The sequence below is a fragment of the Helicoverpa armigera genome, chromosome 3 (assembly GCF_030705265.1).
Source record: "Helicoverpa armigera isolate CAAS_96S chromosome 3, ASM3070526v1, whole genome shotgun sequence".
In the NCBI taxonomy this organism is placed as follows: Eukaryota; Metazoa; Arthropoda; class Insecta; order Lepidoptera; family Noctuidae; genus Helicoverpa; species Helicoverpa armigera.
In genome coordinates this window covers 3,987,028-4,005,445 of record NC_087122.1, presented here as the reverse complement: position 1 = coordinate 4,005,445, position 18,418 = coordinate 3,987,028, and the positions used below count along the sequence as shown (strand labels likewise).

Genomic DNA, 18,418 nt, shown 5'->3' with positions numbered 1-18,418 from the left:
GCGGAAAAAGTTTTAAAGACATACAAAATATTGTAGTAGAAATTTTGAAAAAGAATGTGCCAAAAACTAAATTAAAAGAAAAGATAAAAATGTTTTTAGACATATTTGTGGATTATCCTTTCACCTGCGATATCCACAAGATAGAATTAAGAAATGTTTTTGAAAACATTACAATAAATATTTTGGTATATAGTTGGTGCCGCTCAATTAATCGAATTTTATCAGGTAAAATCCAATATCGTGATGAGGATGATGAAACTAAACTTTCAGCACAAATTTATTACAATAAACATAAACATAAGTAAATATGATTTTTATTTAATTCCAGGTCGCCTACTAAGTACTTTCTAAATGTTCCTACATAACGTTGTTCTGTTGAGTTGTAGTAATCTGTGTTGTATTTCCATATTTCAATAAATAACTATTTTCTACATTCTGTGGCTATATTTTGTAAGTACGTACGTATGAACAAATTCCCTAGAATATCTATAGACGGTTATTCGTCATCTCGACACACTAAACTCACCACGAATGTGTCGAGTTGGTGAAACTCAAAATTTGTACATTTATCATGTCGTCAACTCGCCACGTCAAGATTTTAATTCGTGTCCAGTTAGTGAAACTTAGATTTTATCACTTTTATGTTTTCGCCAAGTTTGGGAATCAACTTTTCGCGTTTCAAACGTTTGCAAAATGGACGTTCAGTGGCCGATGATGTTTGTGACACAATGTATCCAGTTGGCGAAAACATAAAAGTGATAAAATCTAAGTTTCACTAACTGGACACGAATGAAAATCTTGAGTGGCGAGTTGACGACATGATAAATGTACAAATTTCGAGTTTCACCAACTCGACACTTTAATGGTGAGTTTAGTCTGTCGAGATGACGAATAACCTGTAGACAATACTGATGTATACATGTGTGTGAAATGGGATGTACGCACACATAAACAATTTGTTTCGGCAGACGATACCAGATGGCGCTTCAAAAATCGTTTGAAGGTTGCAGAAAAAAATCGAAGTGGGTTCTCTATTCCCAATCTATTTACTATACTCTATGGACAGTTGACTTGACAAAACTTGACACCATACTTGACAGTACTCAAACAGTGCAAAGTTAACAAAAATAGATTTCGTTTCATTATTCGCCGAAGATAGCGAATTGCACAATATTTATGTGTACGCTGTGATTCATAAGTTTACACATAATTTCAGCCTCAGAGTACATTTTCTAAGATTTTTTTACTGGAAGAAAACTCTATTTAAATCATGGCAGAAGACCGAGGTACGTTGTTTACTTACTAATATTATATAGATCTTAGAATAATTCAGCGTCAATGCTGCTCTTATTAAAGATATTATAATAATTACCTTATACTTATTAATTCAGGATTCAATATCCATTATTGGCCGTATATTTATTTATTTACGAGAGGTAACTTCACAGCTGATAGTACATTACATTTATCATCATAGCAAACATTACTCAAAAGTACACAAATACATAGAAAAATTATAATATTACAGACTTCTTACCAAAGGAGGAAGTTTTCAATTCGGATGTTTTTTTTTAATTCCAGTTATTGTGCCTGACGATCGAAACTTCATGTACAAAGCAAACAGTGGTGGCATGAGATTCAAAATGAGAACCACTGGCCATTTTCCTGAACTGGCTTTGATAGCAGCACATGACCCAAATCTTTGTCTTTATAAGGTAGGCTATAGGTATGATCTCACTTAACTAGATTTGAATTCCTACAGTACCTATAGTGTGTATTATCTACTAGTAGATGTTTGTTATGATATTGGATAGTAAGAAAATAATTATGAACAAGTAGACTTCTTTCTTAGCTCCTAATATATCACAGAGAATAAAAATTGTATGTGTACAATCAAAATTCACTAGTGTGATGATTCTTTTTCTTTTCAATAATTACAAAACTCATATAAAATTATGTAAATGTTTTGGTTGTTCTTTTGAATTAAAAAAAGGTGAAATGATAGAAAGTCATATATTTTTACACAAATTATCATGTACTTACGATAAGATATTTATTATGATTAAGAGCGTGTACGTCAACCGCGCGCCATTTGGCCTAAAATGGTACTTTTCAAACCACTGTTTCTCAGTAACTACTTATACTATAACTATGTTATTTTTTAATAACGCAAGGTAATTTCACTGTCTATATAGTTAATTGAACATAAATTTCAATTTGTGTAGTTTAAATACTTAAAACCCCTATAACGTAACAGATGTTTTATAAAATTCCCGTTCAGCGTCTATTTTGAAGCTTAAATTCATGTGAAAACAGTGGCAAATCTAATCATATTTATTTTTTTACTCATAGACGAAATCCCCATGCCTATAGTTAGTTGAAAACATTTTTTGATTTAGGTCTCTATCTTTCAGAAAAAAATATTTTAACAATGTGAAAAATTGTGAATTTCAAATGCTTTTTTTACCTATCTATCTTACTTAATTTAATATAACAATTATTTATTATAGTAATATAACTCTTTCTTTAAAACATAAACTTTATATTATAATTTAATCTCTCGTTTTTATTTTTTTATAAATTATTTAAAAACTACTATAAAACGCTGCACGCGAGTCAACTCAAACCAGACCGCCGCAAGGCTTCACAGAGAGAGGACGTGTCGCTCCGTCACATCGCCTAGGGTGAATAACCTCTGCCGTGGATACCGAGAATAGAGTACATTTCAAGCGCGACCAACAAATCTTGACACATTACTATTTTATTTAAAGCTCAATTTTGAAGCATATTTTTTTTTTTATCGATTGAGTTGAAATTTTGTTTGAATGTTCAGTTTTAATGACAATGTATGATTCTATATCCAATATGGCGGTATACCCAAGATGGAGAAAAAAATGTTTTTAATGCATTCCTACGATATGGGTATCAAATGAAAGGGCTTGCTATGAATAACTCGAAAAAAAATGTGTCGCGAGTCTAAATCCAATATGGCGGACTCCTTAGGCTAGAAATCACTTATTGCAGATGTCTGTTACCAATCGAGCTATAATTATTATTTTTTTTTCATTTTGGATGTACCCAAATTTTGACTTTTGATCTCGAATAACTTTTGAAGCATATAGGATAGATAACTAAAAACTTTATTTGCAATGGTAAACCCAAGCTCTTCACCAATATTTGGCTTTCCGGCAATTGTTGTTATTTGACCACAATTTTTCGGTCTGGATGGACTGGACCATTCATATAAACAATCAATTTTTCAAATCGGTCCAGGCGTCTTTGAGAAATCGAGAACAATCACAAAACAATCTAATTGAAACCTCCTCCTTTCTTTTTTGAAATCGGTTAAAATACAGAAACTCTTAACATTGTCATTAATCATCAGTCGACTATTTAGTACTGTTGAAAATTGTATGTAATATACAGAAAGTCCTCAAAACCAAGGTTTTCATAGGTGCCCGATTTTTTTGCAAAAGAGTAAGTATTAACGACTTATTTTCATGCTTTTATATTTTAGACATCCATAGATTTACACTATTTTCCCGCTATTAACTATTTACTAAATAATATATTTTTTGTTCTACCAATTTCACTCGAAAGGATCAAAATGGTTTGTGTGACTATACGTGAAGTATGATAGGCACGCACACAGCCGCGACGCTAGTCTGCGCGGTTTTTTGCGTTGAATTACCTAAAGTTGACATCGCGCGGCGAGCGTACACGCTCTTAATGTTTAATCATTATTTCCACTTTATAGATTACACTTGGACAAGAAACCAGAGTCTACAATTTTGGTGACAAGCAAGAAGAGAAATTCCCCATTGGAGATATTCAAAATTTTCACTATTTTAGAGAGTATTACATTTCCTGGCATAGTAATAAAATTAAGATAGGTGAAGTGGGCCACAAACCATTTGTAAACTATGATAGATTATATACAGAACCCATTATAGGATTTGTATTATTTAGACCAGACTGCAAACATTCAATACCAGTGGAGTGGATAGTTGAATGTAAGTTATATTTATGCATTCTACTTAAAATATTCACTAATACTGTATAACATTTCTGCCCTGAGTTAACATTTTTTTTAAATTTCAGTATCACCTGTTGAATTAATCACAGTACCAACTAAAAAATTTCGTGACAGACTTCAGTGGCTTCCTATGGTCAATGGGAAGTTGCCTCGAAATGCAATGATTGGTGGGTTTGAAAATGAACCCACTTATATAGCCAGAGCTGAACATAATAATTCATTATGTCCTGGGAAGTATGTACCGTCAATTGGCAAGGCATTTGTTGCTTGGGGCGGGAGAGAATTTGACAAACAGAATTTTGAGGTAAATAAATAACATACTTTTAAGAATTTTTACTTGAACTTTATTTGTCACCTTAGACAAATTATTATAAATTATAATACATTTTTTTACTACCTTTTATCTATTAAACAGTTGTAGCTACCTGTGTACAAAACCTGTGTAGAAAATTAGTAATAAAAAATAACAATTTGATATCTTCATTTCCAGATACTATGCGGGTATAATGCAAAATGGATTAAAACAAGAACCAATTATATTCCTCAAAATGCATTTATTGGAGGGCGCTCAGAAGTGCAGAATGAACCTTTATATATAGGTAGAGCTAAGATAGATCGCAAACTTATACCTGGGAAGGTCCATGTTCGCTATAAAACATGCTATTTGCCATATGATGGCAAAGAGGTGGAAGTATCCTTATATGAAATATTAGTCTTACCAGATGATGAAATACCACAGGGTGTAGCCTTACCTTCCTAATATATGAACATATAATATTATCAAATTTAAAAAAACATAACAAAAAAAGAGTTTTAATTATACCTAATATTTACATCCACTTTAAACTTATTTTTACTATTACAAAATAATAAATATATATAATTTACTACAACTTTTGGATTAAATTATGATAATCACAATTTTTGGGGCATTTTTGACTGAAATACTTTTCTTAGAAAAAAATCTTACGGCATTGCATTAGCAAGTCTCAGAAACCTAGGGTTGAAAAACAAAATTTGTAATCTATATTATAAATTCTCTGCATAAAAGTACTCATCATAATCATCATAATTCATTGAATGATCATCATTATCATCATTTTCATCCTCTGATTCAAGCAAACTATCATCTATACAAGGTACCAGGAACTTGTTAGCACATCTGTTTTTCTCAGGAACAATTAAGATCTCATAGTTTTCCATGCTGACTTCCTTTCCGTCATATGGAATGTAACAGACTTTGTGTGATGGTTGCACTTTTCCTGGGATGATGTGATCAAAATATTTGGCCCTTCCGACATACAGTTTCTCATGGCCATGGTCCTCTGAATGGCCAGCAACCACAGCTCCAATTGGTATATGATCCAGTCTACAGGGCACCCACATACAATTAAATCCGCATAAAACCTGAAACGAAAGTTAATATTGCTATAATAAGCTGGTATTTCTTCAACAACAAATTTTTGAGTTCTGTTAGTTTGCTTAACCTTTTGAACGCCAATGTCGGCTATAGCCGACATGAGCAAGCGTGCCCTGTGCGCCAACGACGGCTATACTCGACAAAAAACAGGTCGCAGAAAAATACAAAATAAACCTATTAAATCATTACTTTTATGTATTTTTTAGTAGATATTTAAAATTAAGATTTTCGGGCTTGGCGTACAGGGCATAGGAATACCGATATGGCGTGGCGGTGAAAAGGTTAAAGAAGAGAACTTATAGAGGACGAACCTCAAATGAATTTTTTTCATTGGCATCCCCTCCCCATGGGATATATCCCACTCCTTCTGAAGAAACAAATTTTCCTGGGGTTAATGATCCTCTATGTTTAGCCCTGATTATGTAGAGATTTTCTTTTTCGTAACCCCCAATATATGCTGCATCTGGGAATGGTGTTTCTGCATCAACCTGCACCCAGTACAGCTCACCGTCTGTCACTGGCTTCATGAGAGGCTTTTCTAGTACTGGTGGCACTGAAAAGTTATATAACAATTTTATTAAGTTAATAAATGTTTTGAGTTTCAAATATTACTATATTTAGTTGAAAACAAAAGTTTTGTGATTTAAGTGATTTCAATAGAATTAGAAAGTAATCAGGTTAGATACATCTAAAATAAAGAAAAATACTCACATTCAATTCTCCAATGTACAGGGTTTCGATTATCATCAATGGCAGTAAAAGTAACATACTTCAAATTATCATTTTTGCTATAATTAAAAGTGACTATTGGTTTAACTTCACCATCTATGCCCAAACGTATTACGTCGCCATACCATGAAATCCAAAACCTTCTGTACTCTTGTGAAGATAAAATGTTTGGTGTTTCTGCTGACTCCCTACTGACTCTTGCAGTCAGTTTCTTAATAAAAGAGTTGCGATTATGGCCTATACCAACCTGAGAATGAAAATAATACGTTAATATTTCTGACTGGTCCATATAATACCAGCATTGTTATAAACAAACACATCTTTTATGAAAACTTACCAAAAAATCACAATTTGGTCCTGCTTTACTTGCCAAACCAATACCCGCATTACCGGGAGCTTTAATTTCGAAGTTCAGTCCATTGCTTGTGATTTTATAAAATATATTGTGATGTCTTGGCCATGTTGTGAGGTCTGCAAAGATGAGTCATGTATAAAACTAAATATGGTGCAATATTTTTTGAAAATATAAAACAGAATCCGCCCTTAAGACGACCGACTGACGAAGATCTATTTGTATACCTAAGCTTCATATGTTGCGCATAGCTAGTAATCCACACACGACCAGTCATATAAATAAGTGAACAATAATAATTACCAACAATATCGCCCATTGTAGAAAAAGTACTTTGTGTTGTTCGCGTATATTTTAATATCCCTAATCAACTGCTTATAATCTAGTAGAATGACTTTATAATCAATACTGTAGTTACACAAAAACGATATGTAGTGCTGAATACACAAACATTAAATCAGAAACTACAATATCACTTGAAATAAATTGAAATGAATGAATGAGAATAAATATGCCGATTGCTCACAATTCGGTTGTTGACACTGACATGACAGCTGACAGCTTACAAAACTGACAAAAGTACCTAGTCAGAGAGGGGTAGTCAGTTTTTTTTTAATTCATAACCATAGATAGAAAGTCTTGCAGTTCGGTAACATAACTAAGCATTCAATTAAAAATTTTGGATCGCACCCCCGCCAGTTTATTAGGTATTATGCAAAAATATTGAAGACTGTGACAATGTGTTTTAGCGACTATGTTGCGCGATGATTTATTGTGAGTCTAGAGTCCGCCTTCTTTTTCTTTTGGGACAATTAATATTTTGAACTAGCTGATCCCGCGAACTTTGTATCGTTCAAACCTTCCCTGGACCTCTATAAACATTTTGAATCCAAATCCAATCCTCTGGGGGTAATCAGCTCAATCGGCCCAGCCGTTCTCGAGTTTTAATCAGACTAACGAACTACAATTTATTTATATTTATATAGAAGATGTGTTTATGGATTTTCGTAACTGGACCTACATACTATAAACGTTTTCACGAATTCTGGAAACATTATTTCAGTATTTTGAAGCTCTTTCTTCTTTAACTTATAAATTGAAACCTAAATAATGCACGGTTAATAAATAAAATAAAACAATAACTTATTTTTATTATACTATTTATTAAACATAAAGTCTAAATGTGTTAATGACAAGCTATTTATCACAGAAAGGTAAAGCTTGTGGTATTTCATCGTCTGGTAGCACCAATATTTCATACGAATCAATTTTTATCTCTTTACCTCTGTAAGGCAAATAGGCATGGTGAGCAAAGGCTTTTCCGCAAATAAGGTTGCCATTCACCTTCGCCCTGCTTATGTACACTGGTCTATTCATGACTTCAGAGCCTCCAATAAATGCATTATGTGGAATTTGATTATTTCTCGTTTTAACCCACATAGCATTATACCCACATAAAATCTGAAAATTTACAAAAAAAAGCAGATATAAAATAACGGTTATTTGATACATTGATTCATTACTACAAGCAGTAGGTTGTTTATTTCCATAATTTGTATTTGTCTCAAAAGTCTCATAGAGATTGTTGGTACCATTAGTAAAGTGCCTACTCAAATGAAGTAGTCTCAAGATAACTTCAGGCAATCGCCTCACATTTAATTATTTCGTTCCAAACATCAGTTTTACCTCGAAACGACTCTTCGAATGTTCTCTACCACCCCAAGGGATGAATGCTCTACCAGCAGATGGCACAAACTTCCCAGGATTCACGGAACGAATATGCTCAGCTCTGGCTATGTAAATCGGTTCATTTTGAAATCCACCAATCATAGCCTCTGGGGGTAATTCGCCGTCAATTATGGGAAGCCAGTGGAGTCTACCATCAAACTTTTTTCTGGGTAAAGTTTTCAACAATACTGGAGATACTGCAATGATAAAATGTCTTAGGTAGATCAATAACGAAAAATGTGAAAGTAAATTCGTAACACCCGCTGATCTTCGAGGTGAACTTAATATTGCGTAGGGTTGAAAACAGCAGCGTGGCAGCGTCGTTATTGTCTATGGTGGTGATAGCAGTAGTTATGAATTATAATTTAGAGTACAGCTTAGCTGTATAGTGATTATATTTATTTAAGAATCTGGTTAATACTTTAAAGACTTTTTCAACCAATTCAATTTCACTATGACTTCAATTATCTTTGGGCATAGGGATGTGGATCGGACATGTACCCAACTTGGGTATGTATCTTGAGAACAAAAACACAGAATTAAATAGGTAAATATTTTATAATAATTTAACAAAAATATTATTACATATAGATGTCGTCAGTTATGCGCTACATAACCAACACCAGATAAAATAATATTATGCAGTGCATTAAACATTAACATACGGACGAACAGGCACAGCGTGACATGACTTAATGCTGGTACTCAGATGCACCATTTAATTGCTCATTTTTTATGTGGAAGCAGTTTTCCGTAACATTCCTACGCATGATCGTGAGATTCATTTTCGAAGTTTATATTAAAATCTAGGGCATAAGGACTTCGTAGTCGGGGAAGCCGAGCTCTTGTCCTGCGAAGGAGATGTAGCAGACGCCGTGGGACTGCTGCACCTTGCCGGTGGTGAGACTGCCCTCGTGGTTCACGCGGCCGACGAATAGAGGCTCGCCGTCTTCCGACTGGCCGCCGGGGAACGCGCCGGGGGGCACGTTGGAGCCGTTAGTGCGCACCCAGTTGTTGGGGCCGCCGACTAGCACCTGGAATAATACAAAAGTGACATACGTTACACACTATATTCTTGAGTCTAATCCCAACAAATTAACTGCTGACGATTTTAAGAAGTTTTAAGAGGCTTTTAAAAATATTTTAGTTAAAAATCTGTTGGCCTATCTGTACTGAATAAGAAGACTATCCTATTACCTCAAGTATAGTTATACCTAGTCCCTTTGGGTTCATCTTTTCATCGGTTATGTAAATTTTACCTGGTATTGAGGTTTGCCATGCTCCTGGCCACCCCATGGCACGTAGGCGCATCCATGAGAAGCGCACAGCTTGCCGGGGATGACAGCGCCTTCGTGCTGCGCTCTGGCGACGTACAGCGGCTCGCCACTGCAGTCCTGGCCTCCGACGACGGCACCAGGGGGGATCTGTCCGCCACTGGCGTCTACCCAGTTACCGGCGCCAGCCATCACGGGCGGGGGTGCGTTGTACCCCATAGCGCCGGGGTAGCCGGGTGGCGCAGCGTATAGAGGAGCTGCCACGGGCGCAGATGGAGCAACTACAAAATTAATCAATAATTAAATACAACTAAAATAATAAACTTATTAAAAAGGCAAGAATATGGAAGCAGAATGAGCTTTAAGATTAATAATGAGAGTGCTAGCTGCATTTTATTTAAGTTTATACATGGCAAGTAGGCAATTGTCACGCAATCTGATGTAATTTAAAAATACCTGTCTCGTGAGTTTCAGTGGAATAATTATTATTTTATTATCTTACTTACACAAGACGGATGTTCACATCGATAATTTGTTGCCAATATTATGATCACCGAGTTATTATGAATTCCAATAATCTGTTAACTGATAGGTATTATAGTATTTGAATATATGAACGCAGTAATTTAAATTAACCTAAATTAGCAATTATTAGACTTACATGCAACGGAAAAAACCTAAAATGACATGCGCGTTGCAGTATTAAGTTAGCACAACTAACTGTTATAAAAAAATCTTCAAAAAAAGTGGTGGATATTTACACAGAAGTGCTATGGTGTAAATATTATTCGGTAGGTATGTGTTATACTTAGTCCGATGACAGTATTAAATGATAACCTGTGCCAAAATGAAAAAGAAGAAAATGCGTGTAAAAAGAAAAGAGTCAAAAAAAAAAACAAAAGAAAAGCTTAGCCACAAAATGTACCCAACGTACCAAAGACCAAATGGTAACATCCAGTTGCAAACTTCAAGTTACACACTTCAGTATTCCAAACACGCAATTTTCTTTGAGACAGAATATTTATTGTTAGTCTAACGGTGGTGTTGACATCGATTACAAATTTAGTACACCTAACGACAAATAGAGTTTAAAATAATACGCATCCAATGCGGATTAGAAATCAGCAATTAACATCCAAAGCATTCTCTCTAATAAAAGATGACTCAACGGGAATGAGCGCCGGGATTGCCGAAGTGGCTAATACGCCATTGGCCACGAGCACCCCAGCCAGTGCGCACACCGAAGTGTGTGATACTGAACGGTGTCGGGTCCACCCACTCCATGATAACCATGCCTGACTCGCCGTCGCGGACAATCACTCTGCCGCATCTCCATTCGATCAAAAATTTCCTGAATTCATTAGGATTCATAATTCCTGGAGTTGGTACCTCAACCTATGGGCCAATAGTGTAAGGTTTACGGAACAGTTCAACAAAAATATTAAAACCACGATTACGACATTCTATACTACCTTATCGGGTTTCTGTCTGCAGTGTCTAATAACCGACTTGGTGTTTTCCCAACCACCAATCATAATTTCGTACATAGGGTCCACTTCACCGGGAGCTGGTGTCAGGGCTACATGGCAGTTGTGGGGACCGCGAAATTCAAAACTTAGAGAACCAGACACAACGGGTCCGAATTTATACTCTAACTGGTCCGGAGTATTGAATTCAGCACCATCTGTACCGATAATAAAGCTTATAATTTTATATTGTTGGGTACATTTTATGTTATGATGACTTAAAGCTGTAATAAATACCTTCGATCTTCCATGTGCCGGTCGCGCCCCATCCTGTGCATACACCGACGAAGGCAATTGGGAATGGTTCTGGGTCTGCCCAAGACAGGAATGGAATGGCTTCGCCTTCCCGACCGGCGGAAATAATGCCACCATCCCAACGCAGCCAGAAGCCACGGAATTCACCACCGTTCAAAATGCCGGCGGTTTCGATTTCAACTTTGTCTGGCTTGGTTCTGTTCCTCCTGATCACGCTCTTGGTGTTACCCCAACCTCCGAGGAAGACCTGCCAATTCATTGGTAAACGCCATATTAATATCATTATTTCCGAAAATTCAGATGATTAAGAAAAATTTATAGGTTTTAATAAATTGGACTCACCTCGATCATGGGGTCGCTTTCTTGGGGACCCATGGTGAGGGCAATGTGTGCATCGTTGGCAGCTCTGACTTTGAACTGCACGGAACCGCTCGATACCGGGAAGAAGTGGTATTCGAGTTTGTCCTCAGTGGCCAAATCTGCAATTAAACAAAGTAATTTTAATATCCATTGTTTATGTGAGAAAACTGTCAAGCCCTTTCAAAAGGTAAATGAATATACCAATAATAGCTACAAGATCTTATCACTATCAGCTGTATATTTCAATACCTTATGATTAAACATATTTTTATAATGTTTTGTATAAACACGCGTAAGTGCTAATATTTAAAAAGCTGACATAACTATACATAAATATATTTTCATTTGTGAATAGATCAAAATTCAACATTCCATGGAGGTCGATGGCTTATGTACGGGCTATTTAAAATTCTGTAAACAGTTCTAGTGCTTTCCTCGAGTCCTATTTAGTCTAACGATATACGGCCATTGCCTTCCATACGAGGCATGGCTCTTAGCACGATGCTAAATATAGGCCGGTGTATTGGTATGCGGGCTAGGTGTCCCGCTCGGAACTCACGAATTTATTAACTTTATTGCTCATGTTATTGCCTGCGTGGAAGTTTTCCATTGCTCTCTATATACAGCTTGCTTTTAGTTGGACCGTAGAAATCCGTCCATGGCGCCTGCGCTGTAGGATTCTGTCGCTTGTTTGTTTCGCTTGTTATGAAAGTAGTCCAGTGCGATGATGTCATCCTATCAAATCAATTCTGCTTCAACCTCTAAGTTATACTATCTGTAGTTGTGTTTATCTGCGCATTGAGGCAGCTTAGCATTGAATATTTCTGTACGAAATAAACTTTTACTGCAAAGATTAAAAATCTAGGATCATTCGACTCTTTTTTAAATGTAACAGTAGACTTTGCGCAATTCTTAGTTTTTTACAATAAAAGGCGCTCTGAGATTGTTTTTCTCATATAAGATGTTTTTCATATGTTGTACATATGTGTTCGTTTGAATATATCGAAGTAATTTATTGTACTGGCGTGGGGGCCAGTCGGCCACACCCTGGCAATTTGCGGACTGAGCGAATTATATGATTCTTATGTAGGCATGTGGCACATATTTACATGATTAAAGCGATTTCAGTTAGGCAATTGTACTCATGTTTATGTAAAATATTTCCTCTTTATTATAACACGAGATTTTTACTAGTCCGAGAACACGCGTAGCTTTATGAAATCTGTCTAACCGAATATTGTTTTGATGAGAAAATTCTGTTTAGATACTACACATAATACCAACTCGATTAGTTCAGAGAAGAGGTTGCGCTATCATTGCTAAGATGACATCTACTTCCCATAAAAGTCAAGAATATTACGACTTTGGAAGTGATTAGTATTCATCAAGTAATACCGAGACAATTGTTATTGTACCCACTTGCTTATGTCACACTAACATCGGAGAACGTTTAAAAATGTAAGTTTACATAGATTAGCGCGAAGGTGATAAGTTATACTGCTTAATGTTGACATTACGTGTTTTGAAACAATGTCGTACGTTATCAGGCGACTTGTCTTGCTCAAAGCCGACATTTTCGAGCTACGAGATCTATTAGGTCAATTAGACCGATCAATTATTCTGACCTAAGACATTTAGAGTTTTAGACTGTCTACTTTCTGTACAAACGGATACAGTTGCGAAATTATATTTACCGGCATTAATCACCAGATACTTACATTTTAAATTAATTGCAGAATTACTAATGAAGCATCAACATTACCTATTTACATAATTAAGGAAAAAATCATACTGGTTTTAATTGACGAATAAGTACATATCTTTGCATATTTTATGCGTTATGTGTTCATGTAGGAAAATAATTAAATAAACATATAAATAAACAGGCCCACACCTAGAACCGGCAGGTAACCTTCGAAGTCGACGGAATCGAGGATGATCTCATAGCAACTAAGTACTGACAAACAATGTGACCTAACATAAATAGCTGAAAAAAATTATAATTATAAAGATTACAAGTCTGGCATTCATCGAGCAAAATACCTACATACCTATGTTATCAAAACTAAATTTAGATACCTACATCGAAAATATGTTGCAGATTTACGATAAATATCATACTCGTGCATTATTTTTCATCCAAACTGTTTGCATTGTATCTAACTATTGATTGTTTCCGAAGAATTTTCTAAAACTACCGCATCACCACGCCCGGTGTTGGCCTTGTGCCAAGAAAATGCCGGTCCGGTATTTGCGTACCGGCTTGTCAAAAACAACGCTAGGTTATTTAATAACTGTCATCATACTAGAAACATCCTAGACAGTTGACTATCTTCTTTAAGATGTTAAAAACTTGAGGCTTCGTTTATCCTTGATACCGGTTTATCAAGGATGCGACAAAAAATGACAGTAAAGGACGAAATATTCCTGAAAAATTGCAGATGATTTAGATAAGGATGGTTTACTTACCCATTACGTTTGCCATGATTTATTGAATTATTATTATTTTCCACACTGAATTCGTAACGTACGTGGTGTCCACCGCGCGCGCTATTTCAAACTGGGGCTTGGGCCCGCGGCGCGAAGTTGGTACGACCACGTCTTGTGGCCTCGACGCCCGACGCGTCGACGTAACTCTAGATGATGTCATACTATATACTTTTGAAATAAAGTTCTCTCATTGAAGTTTTAAGTACGTTTTTCACTATAATATATAACTGCACTTCTTACGTTCTGAATATTGAATAAAACTAGTCGGTTACGCTTTGAGTCAGTGATTTTTGCGTTGGCGTCTGTGTTATAGCATAAAAGTATGATTGGTTTGGAATAAAGGTGGAATTAGCTGGGTAGATACTTACTCTATAAAAATATTGTTGTTGTAATAAAACATAAATAAGACAATAGATGACCTTCGATGGCCCTCGCTTTGGTGGTCAAGGTTAGCGCGTCATGGCTGTGCAGAGTTGCAGACACAGATAAACGTCCAACAAAAATACGAGTACCAAAGTAAAATGACATCGAATTCCACAATCGTTTTTTGAAAAACTGTGTTCATTTAAAAATAGAACATATTGGCATAGATCCTACTTGCATATTTTCACTTTCAGATATTCGGAGTTCAAAGTTATAAGTTTTTTTTTGTAGTACGGCCCGTGAAGACAGGGGTCCTAATCAGTCATGTATCATACAAATGGCATTTAGTCGGCGTGATTATTTATGAATCATCTATCTACGGGCATTACGTACTTGTTATGTCTAGTTGACCTAATGATACTTTCAGCAATTTGCGGGCGTTCGCGTTTTTTATTAGTTAGGTAATTCGGTAGTTGTTCATATGTCACAATCTTATATGTTGTTCTTTAGTGATATCTCATATATTTTTACTAGACAATACTACTCGCTACTACAGAATACATTCGCACTCTATATCCTGAAAACCTGTTTCTGACATCATACGTACTTACCGACAGCTTTGCTACAATCAAAACTCAAATTAAAAAAAATACGTTATAGGTATTTAATCATTCCATGACTCAATCTTATCGTCATCGTTTTAAGGCTAGACTAATGACGAAAAAGCTTCCATTGGTTATTTAATGGCCCATAATTTTGTGACTCGCCTAGATTAGGTAGCACGAGGTAGTCGAGGCGACGGCTGTAATATTTAAGCACAACATAAATGGAAAGGGCAAGGCTTCAGCATTATGACGTAACCACCGAACTTAGGTCACCTAGATACCTTAGTGGGTGATCAGGTTTTTGTTCCTACTGCGAAAACCTTGTGTGAAGACTGAACATTTCCTATTAAAATAACGCCCAAAATAGAAAATTATGACGCTGTGAAAGGAAATGAATCATCTACACTTCTTGGTTATCTCGATTCGAGATAAGTAAATACGGTTGTCGTAAACATCTAAGTATGTATAACGTAAATACGTTTGTACCTATAACATCTACGCATAGCGTAAATCAGTTATACATACATAGATGTTATACAAAGTTGTGTTTACAAGTTTAAATAAATATGAATTCTATATTCCAACAGAAATAGACCTTGAACTCTAAAAGCACATTAATACGACTACAGAAATTCAATTAACGAAATATTTAAGTTAATAACCGCGTTTTATAGATTTGTTTGTTCGTTTGATGTCAGCGTTCATCAATATTATCTAAACAGTTCGTCTCGTCAATTTCATACCTATCCTTATTTAAATGAGAAAGTAACTTTGTCCATCATACTCATTACTTTCATGCTTAAAAAACGTAAGTGGTGATACAGTACCTAACTTCTAAGTCTCTAGTAATATCAATTATAATATCACAGTAGTTTTAAAAAGTACTTCCTTAACTTATTTCCCTCAACCCACGACAGAATCCGCGGCCTACAGCCTACAGCTTGCTTGCCTAGGTGTATCTTGATTGGAATAAGCTACGTTTAAATAAATAAAGCAGCCTTGAACTCAAAAATAACTTCAAATGACTAAAGAATACGTTTACGGCTGGACAAATAACACAGGTGCCGAATAGCCGAAAAATTCTTACATTTTTGTTTACATTCTTACAATTCTGTTTTTAACATAGAATGTGGCAAAATTATGGTTTCAGGGAACCAGTATATTTTTTTGGAGTTTTTAAGCAATACTAATTACCCAATTGTGCTTTACTTAAGAGTTTGTTTTATTTAAATCGCTTATCTCAGTAACAACAGCATGTAAAAAAGTCATTCAGTTTTAGCTAGTATCCTATCTTTCCAGGTGCCTAGTAGTTCTCACGGAAGAGAGGCGAAACCGCGAGAAGTTATATTACTTACTTAAACCGAATAAAACTAGCTTGAGTTAGCGACGCTGTACGCTATAAATTCACCCACAGTTTCAGTATTTTCAAAAGTTTTTTATACTTTTACTGTGACTTTTACTGAACTGCCTACATAGATTTATTTGCAGTCGGAAATTTGGCAAATGTGATTTTAGTATGACACGTGTAAGACTAAAATATTTTTCAGTCTTTGATATTACGTAAATTACGTTAGCTAATTCTCGTACTACATATGTACGTCTGGAGTTTGAATTAGACGTTGATAGCGTGGAAAAAGAGCTTTTATGAGCTGATATTTTCGGGAGTTTCTTCAATATTTATTAGTATGATATAACTCTTGATTTTATCATGGAATTATCATCTTCATCACCGTTACCTATTGTTAATGTCTGCACTTGTTTAAATCAATATAAATGCCGGCACTTAATAATAAGTGTTTAAGCCTACAAGATTTTGCTTCAATACATTTGAAAATCTATATGCAAATATACTAATAAAATCGATAAGATGTTTTATATTTTCTCCAATCAACATTGCTCCTACCTTTTCCTTTACCGTTCCTAAAGTCGCAATATAGCATACAAAACATTCGCAACTAACACTAGAATCGATTGTAACATCGTAATTCCTAGAAAAGCCATCACGACACGTCTAGAACTTGGTATACGACCAATAAACTGATGTCACCAGCTATATAAAACTAATGTAGTTTATACTCGGGTCACTTACTGCGCTAACGGCGCTGTGACGTCACAAGCTAATACCTAACTAATAACTATACATACCAATATATAAAATAATACTATACGAGTTTACTATCACCTACTATTTATCTATATTTTTGTACTAATATAATAAAGAAAAAAAAAAAGATTTTTTTCTACCTCAAAAGGACCCAAACTACAGAACCGATTTGAAAAAATCTTTCACTGTTTGAATGCGATACTCTTCCAGAGTAAGATTGTCTATATTTTATCTCAGTATGGGCAATAGTTCCCACGGGACGCAGGGGAAACCTCGGGAAAAAGGCTAGTAACATAATAAAGACAAAAAGTAGTTTCGTTTGTTTTTTTGTACCCCAAAAGCTCTGAAACTACTGAACCGATTTTTTTAATTCTTTAACGAGGAACGTATCCTATATTTTGTCCAGATACTGGAACAGACTTCCCCGGGAAGCGGGTGAAACCGCGAGAAACATCTTGTGTATTATATTTTATTGATGCACAATGCTTGGTAGGTTCAGGTGGCCTTGATCTGCCTGACTGACTCTAACTACGTACTACAATGCTGTGAATCATTCCATTATTGTATTTGTGACGGATAATGGCGCGTAATTTTAATGTCTCGGACCTCGGTTTATTGTAAGGTTATTAACTAAGTGCTAATCTTTTAGATAGATCGCTAATTGCTTTGACTTGACAGTTATGAGGATGTAAGAGTGCCTCTCATTGAAGCTAGAAACGTACATATTTTACCTACACAAAAAAAAACAGTATGCTGTTTGTATTGAGGTTAGAAGCTCGTATGGTTTGTTGGAGATATTGGGATGGGACATAGGACCAAAAAGTCTAAGTGTAGGAATTTATTTGTTTTGTCTTTAGTTACTAAAGAAAATTAAAGTATAACGCGAAGCTACTTCTACTACTTAGATTCCGTCGATCACACGACCGACAAAGTTCAGAAAGCTATTCCTTCATAATTTACAGTTACTCTCAGACACTAATTGGACATAAAGTGCCACAAGAAAAGGTTTATTTTTCTAAGATTTTTCATCAACAATATTATTTCTGTACATTCAAAGAAAAACTAAATTAATAAATTCCACGAGCTAGTGTTATTTTTATGATGAAGTAGTTTACTCACCTTTTACACTACGTAATATTTATTTAAAACGGTGACGTCACATTAAACGTCATAATT

The 18,418-nt window shown here is 35.4% G+C and overlaps 3 protein-coding genes across 4 annotated transcripts; 1 reads left to right on the top strand and 2 right to left on the bottom strand.

Annotated features, from left to right (window-relative positions):
- Positions 1-1,100: 1,100 nt before the first annotated feature.
- Positions 1,101-4,875, top strand: LOC110383837 (uncharacterized). Its single transcript, XM_021344752.3, has 5 exons — positions 1,101-1,286; positions 1,582-1,715; positions 3,758-4,013; positions 4,102-4,340; positions 4,527-4,875. The coding sequence occupies exons 1-5, from the start codon at positions 1,271-1,273 to the stop codon at positions 4,794-4,796; spliced, it is 915 nt and encodes a 304-aa protein (XP_021200427.3). The 5' UTR covers positions 1,101-1,270; the 3' UTR covers positions 4,797-4,875.
- On the bottom strand, positions 4,358-7,095 carry LOC110383836 (uncharacterized). Its single transcript, XM_021344751.3, has 5 exons — positions 6,841-7,095; positions 6,523-6,656; positions 6,168-6,432; positions 5,768-6,009; positions 4,358-5,443 (listed from the first exon to the last, which is right to left on the bottom strand). Exons 1-5 carry the CDS (start codon positions 6,854-6,856, stop codon positions 5,066-5,068), a joined length of 1,035 nt encoding a protein of 344 aa, XP_021200426.2. The 5' UTR covers positions 6,857-7,095; the 3' UTR covers positions 4,358-5,065.
- A 1,709-nt stretch (positions 7,096-8,804) lies between these two features.
- On the bottom strand, positions 8,805-14,310 carry LOC110383835 (uncharacterized). Of its 2 annotated transcripts, XM_021344749.3 has the most exons (7): positions 14,150-14,310; positions 11,663-11,799; positions 11,303-11,567; positions 11,012-11,223; positions 10,709-10,934; positions 9,525-9,820; positions 8,805-9,299 (listed from the first exon to the last, which is right to left on the bottom strand). In XM_021344749.3, exons 1-7 carry the CDS (start codon positions 14,163-14,165, stop codon positions 9,072-9,074), a joined length of 1,380 nt encoding a protein of 459 aa, XP_021200424.2. In that variant the 5' UTR covers positions 14,166-14,310; the 3' UTR covers positions 8,805-9,071. The 2 variants fall into 2 exon arrangements, with proteins under 2 accessions (XP_021200424.2, XP_021200425.2); XM_021344750.3 differs by lacking the exons at positions 10,709-10,934; positions 11,012-11,223.
- Positions 14,311-18,418: the final 4,108 nt, after the last annotated feature.

Excerpts from the sequence above, each read along its gene's own strand:
- LOC110383837 (XM_021344752.3), top strand. Across the intron at positions 1,716-3,757 it reads CAAATCTTTGTCTTTATAAG|ATTACACTTGGACAAGAAAC; the intron begins GTAGGCTATAGG and ends TCCACTTTATAG. Across the intron at positions 4,341-4,526 it reads TTGACAAACAGAATTTTGAG|ATACTATGCGGGTATAATGC; the intron begins GTAAATAAATAA and ends CTTCATTTCCAG.
- LOC110383835 (XM_021344749.3), bottom strand. Across the intron at positions 11,568-11,662 it reads AAAGCGACCCCATGATCGAG|GTCTTCCTCGGAGGTTGGGG; the intron begins GTGAGTCCAATT and ends ATGAATTGGCAG. Across the intron at positions 9,821-10,708 it reads CAATCCCGGCGCTCATTCCC|TTGCTCCATCTGCGCCCGTG; the intron begins GTTGAGTCATCT and ends TTAATTTTGTAG.
- LOC110383836 (XM_021344751.3), bottom strand. Across the intron at positions 6,433-6,522 it reads GACCAAATTGTGATTTTTTG|GTTGGTATAGGCCATAATCG; the intron begins GTAAGTTTTCAT and ends TTTCATTCTCAG. Across the intron at positions 5,444-5,767 it reads ATGAAAAAAATTCATTTGAG|GTTTTATGCGGATTTAATTG; the intron begins GTTCGTCCTCTA and ends CTTTCGTTTCAG.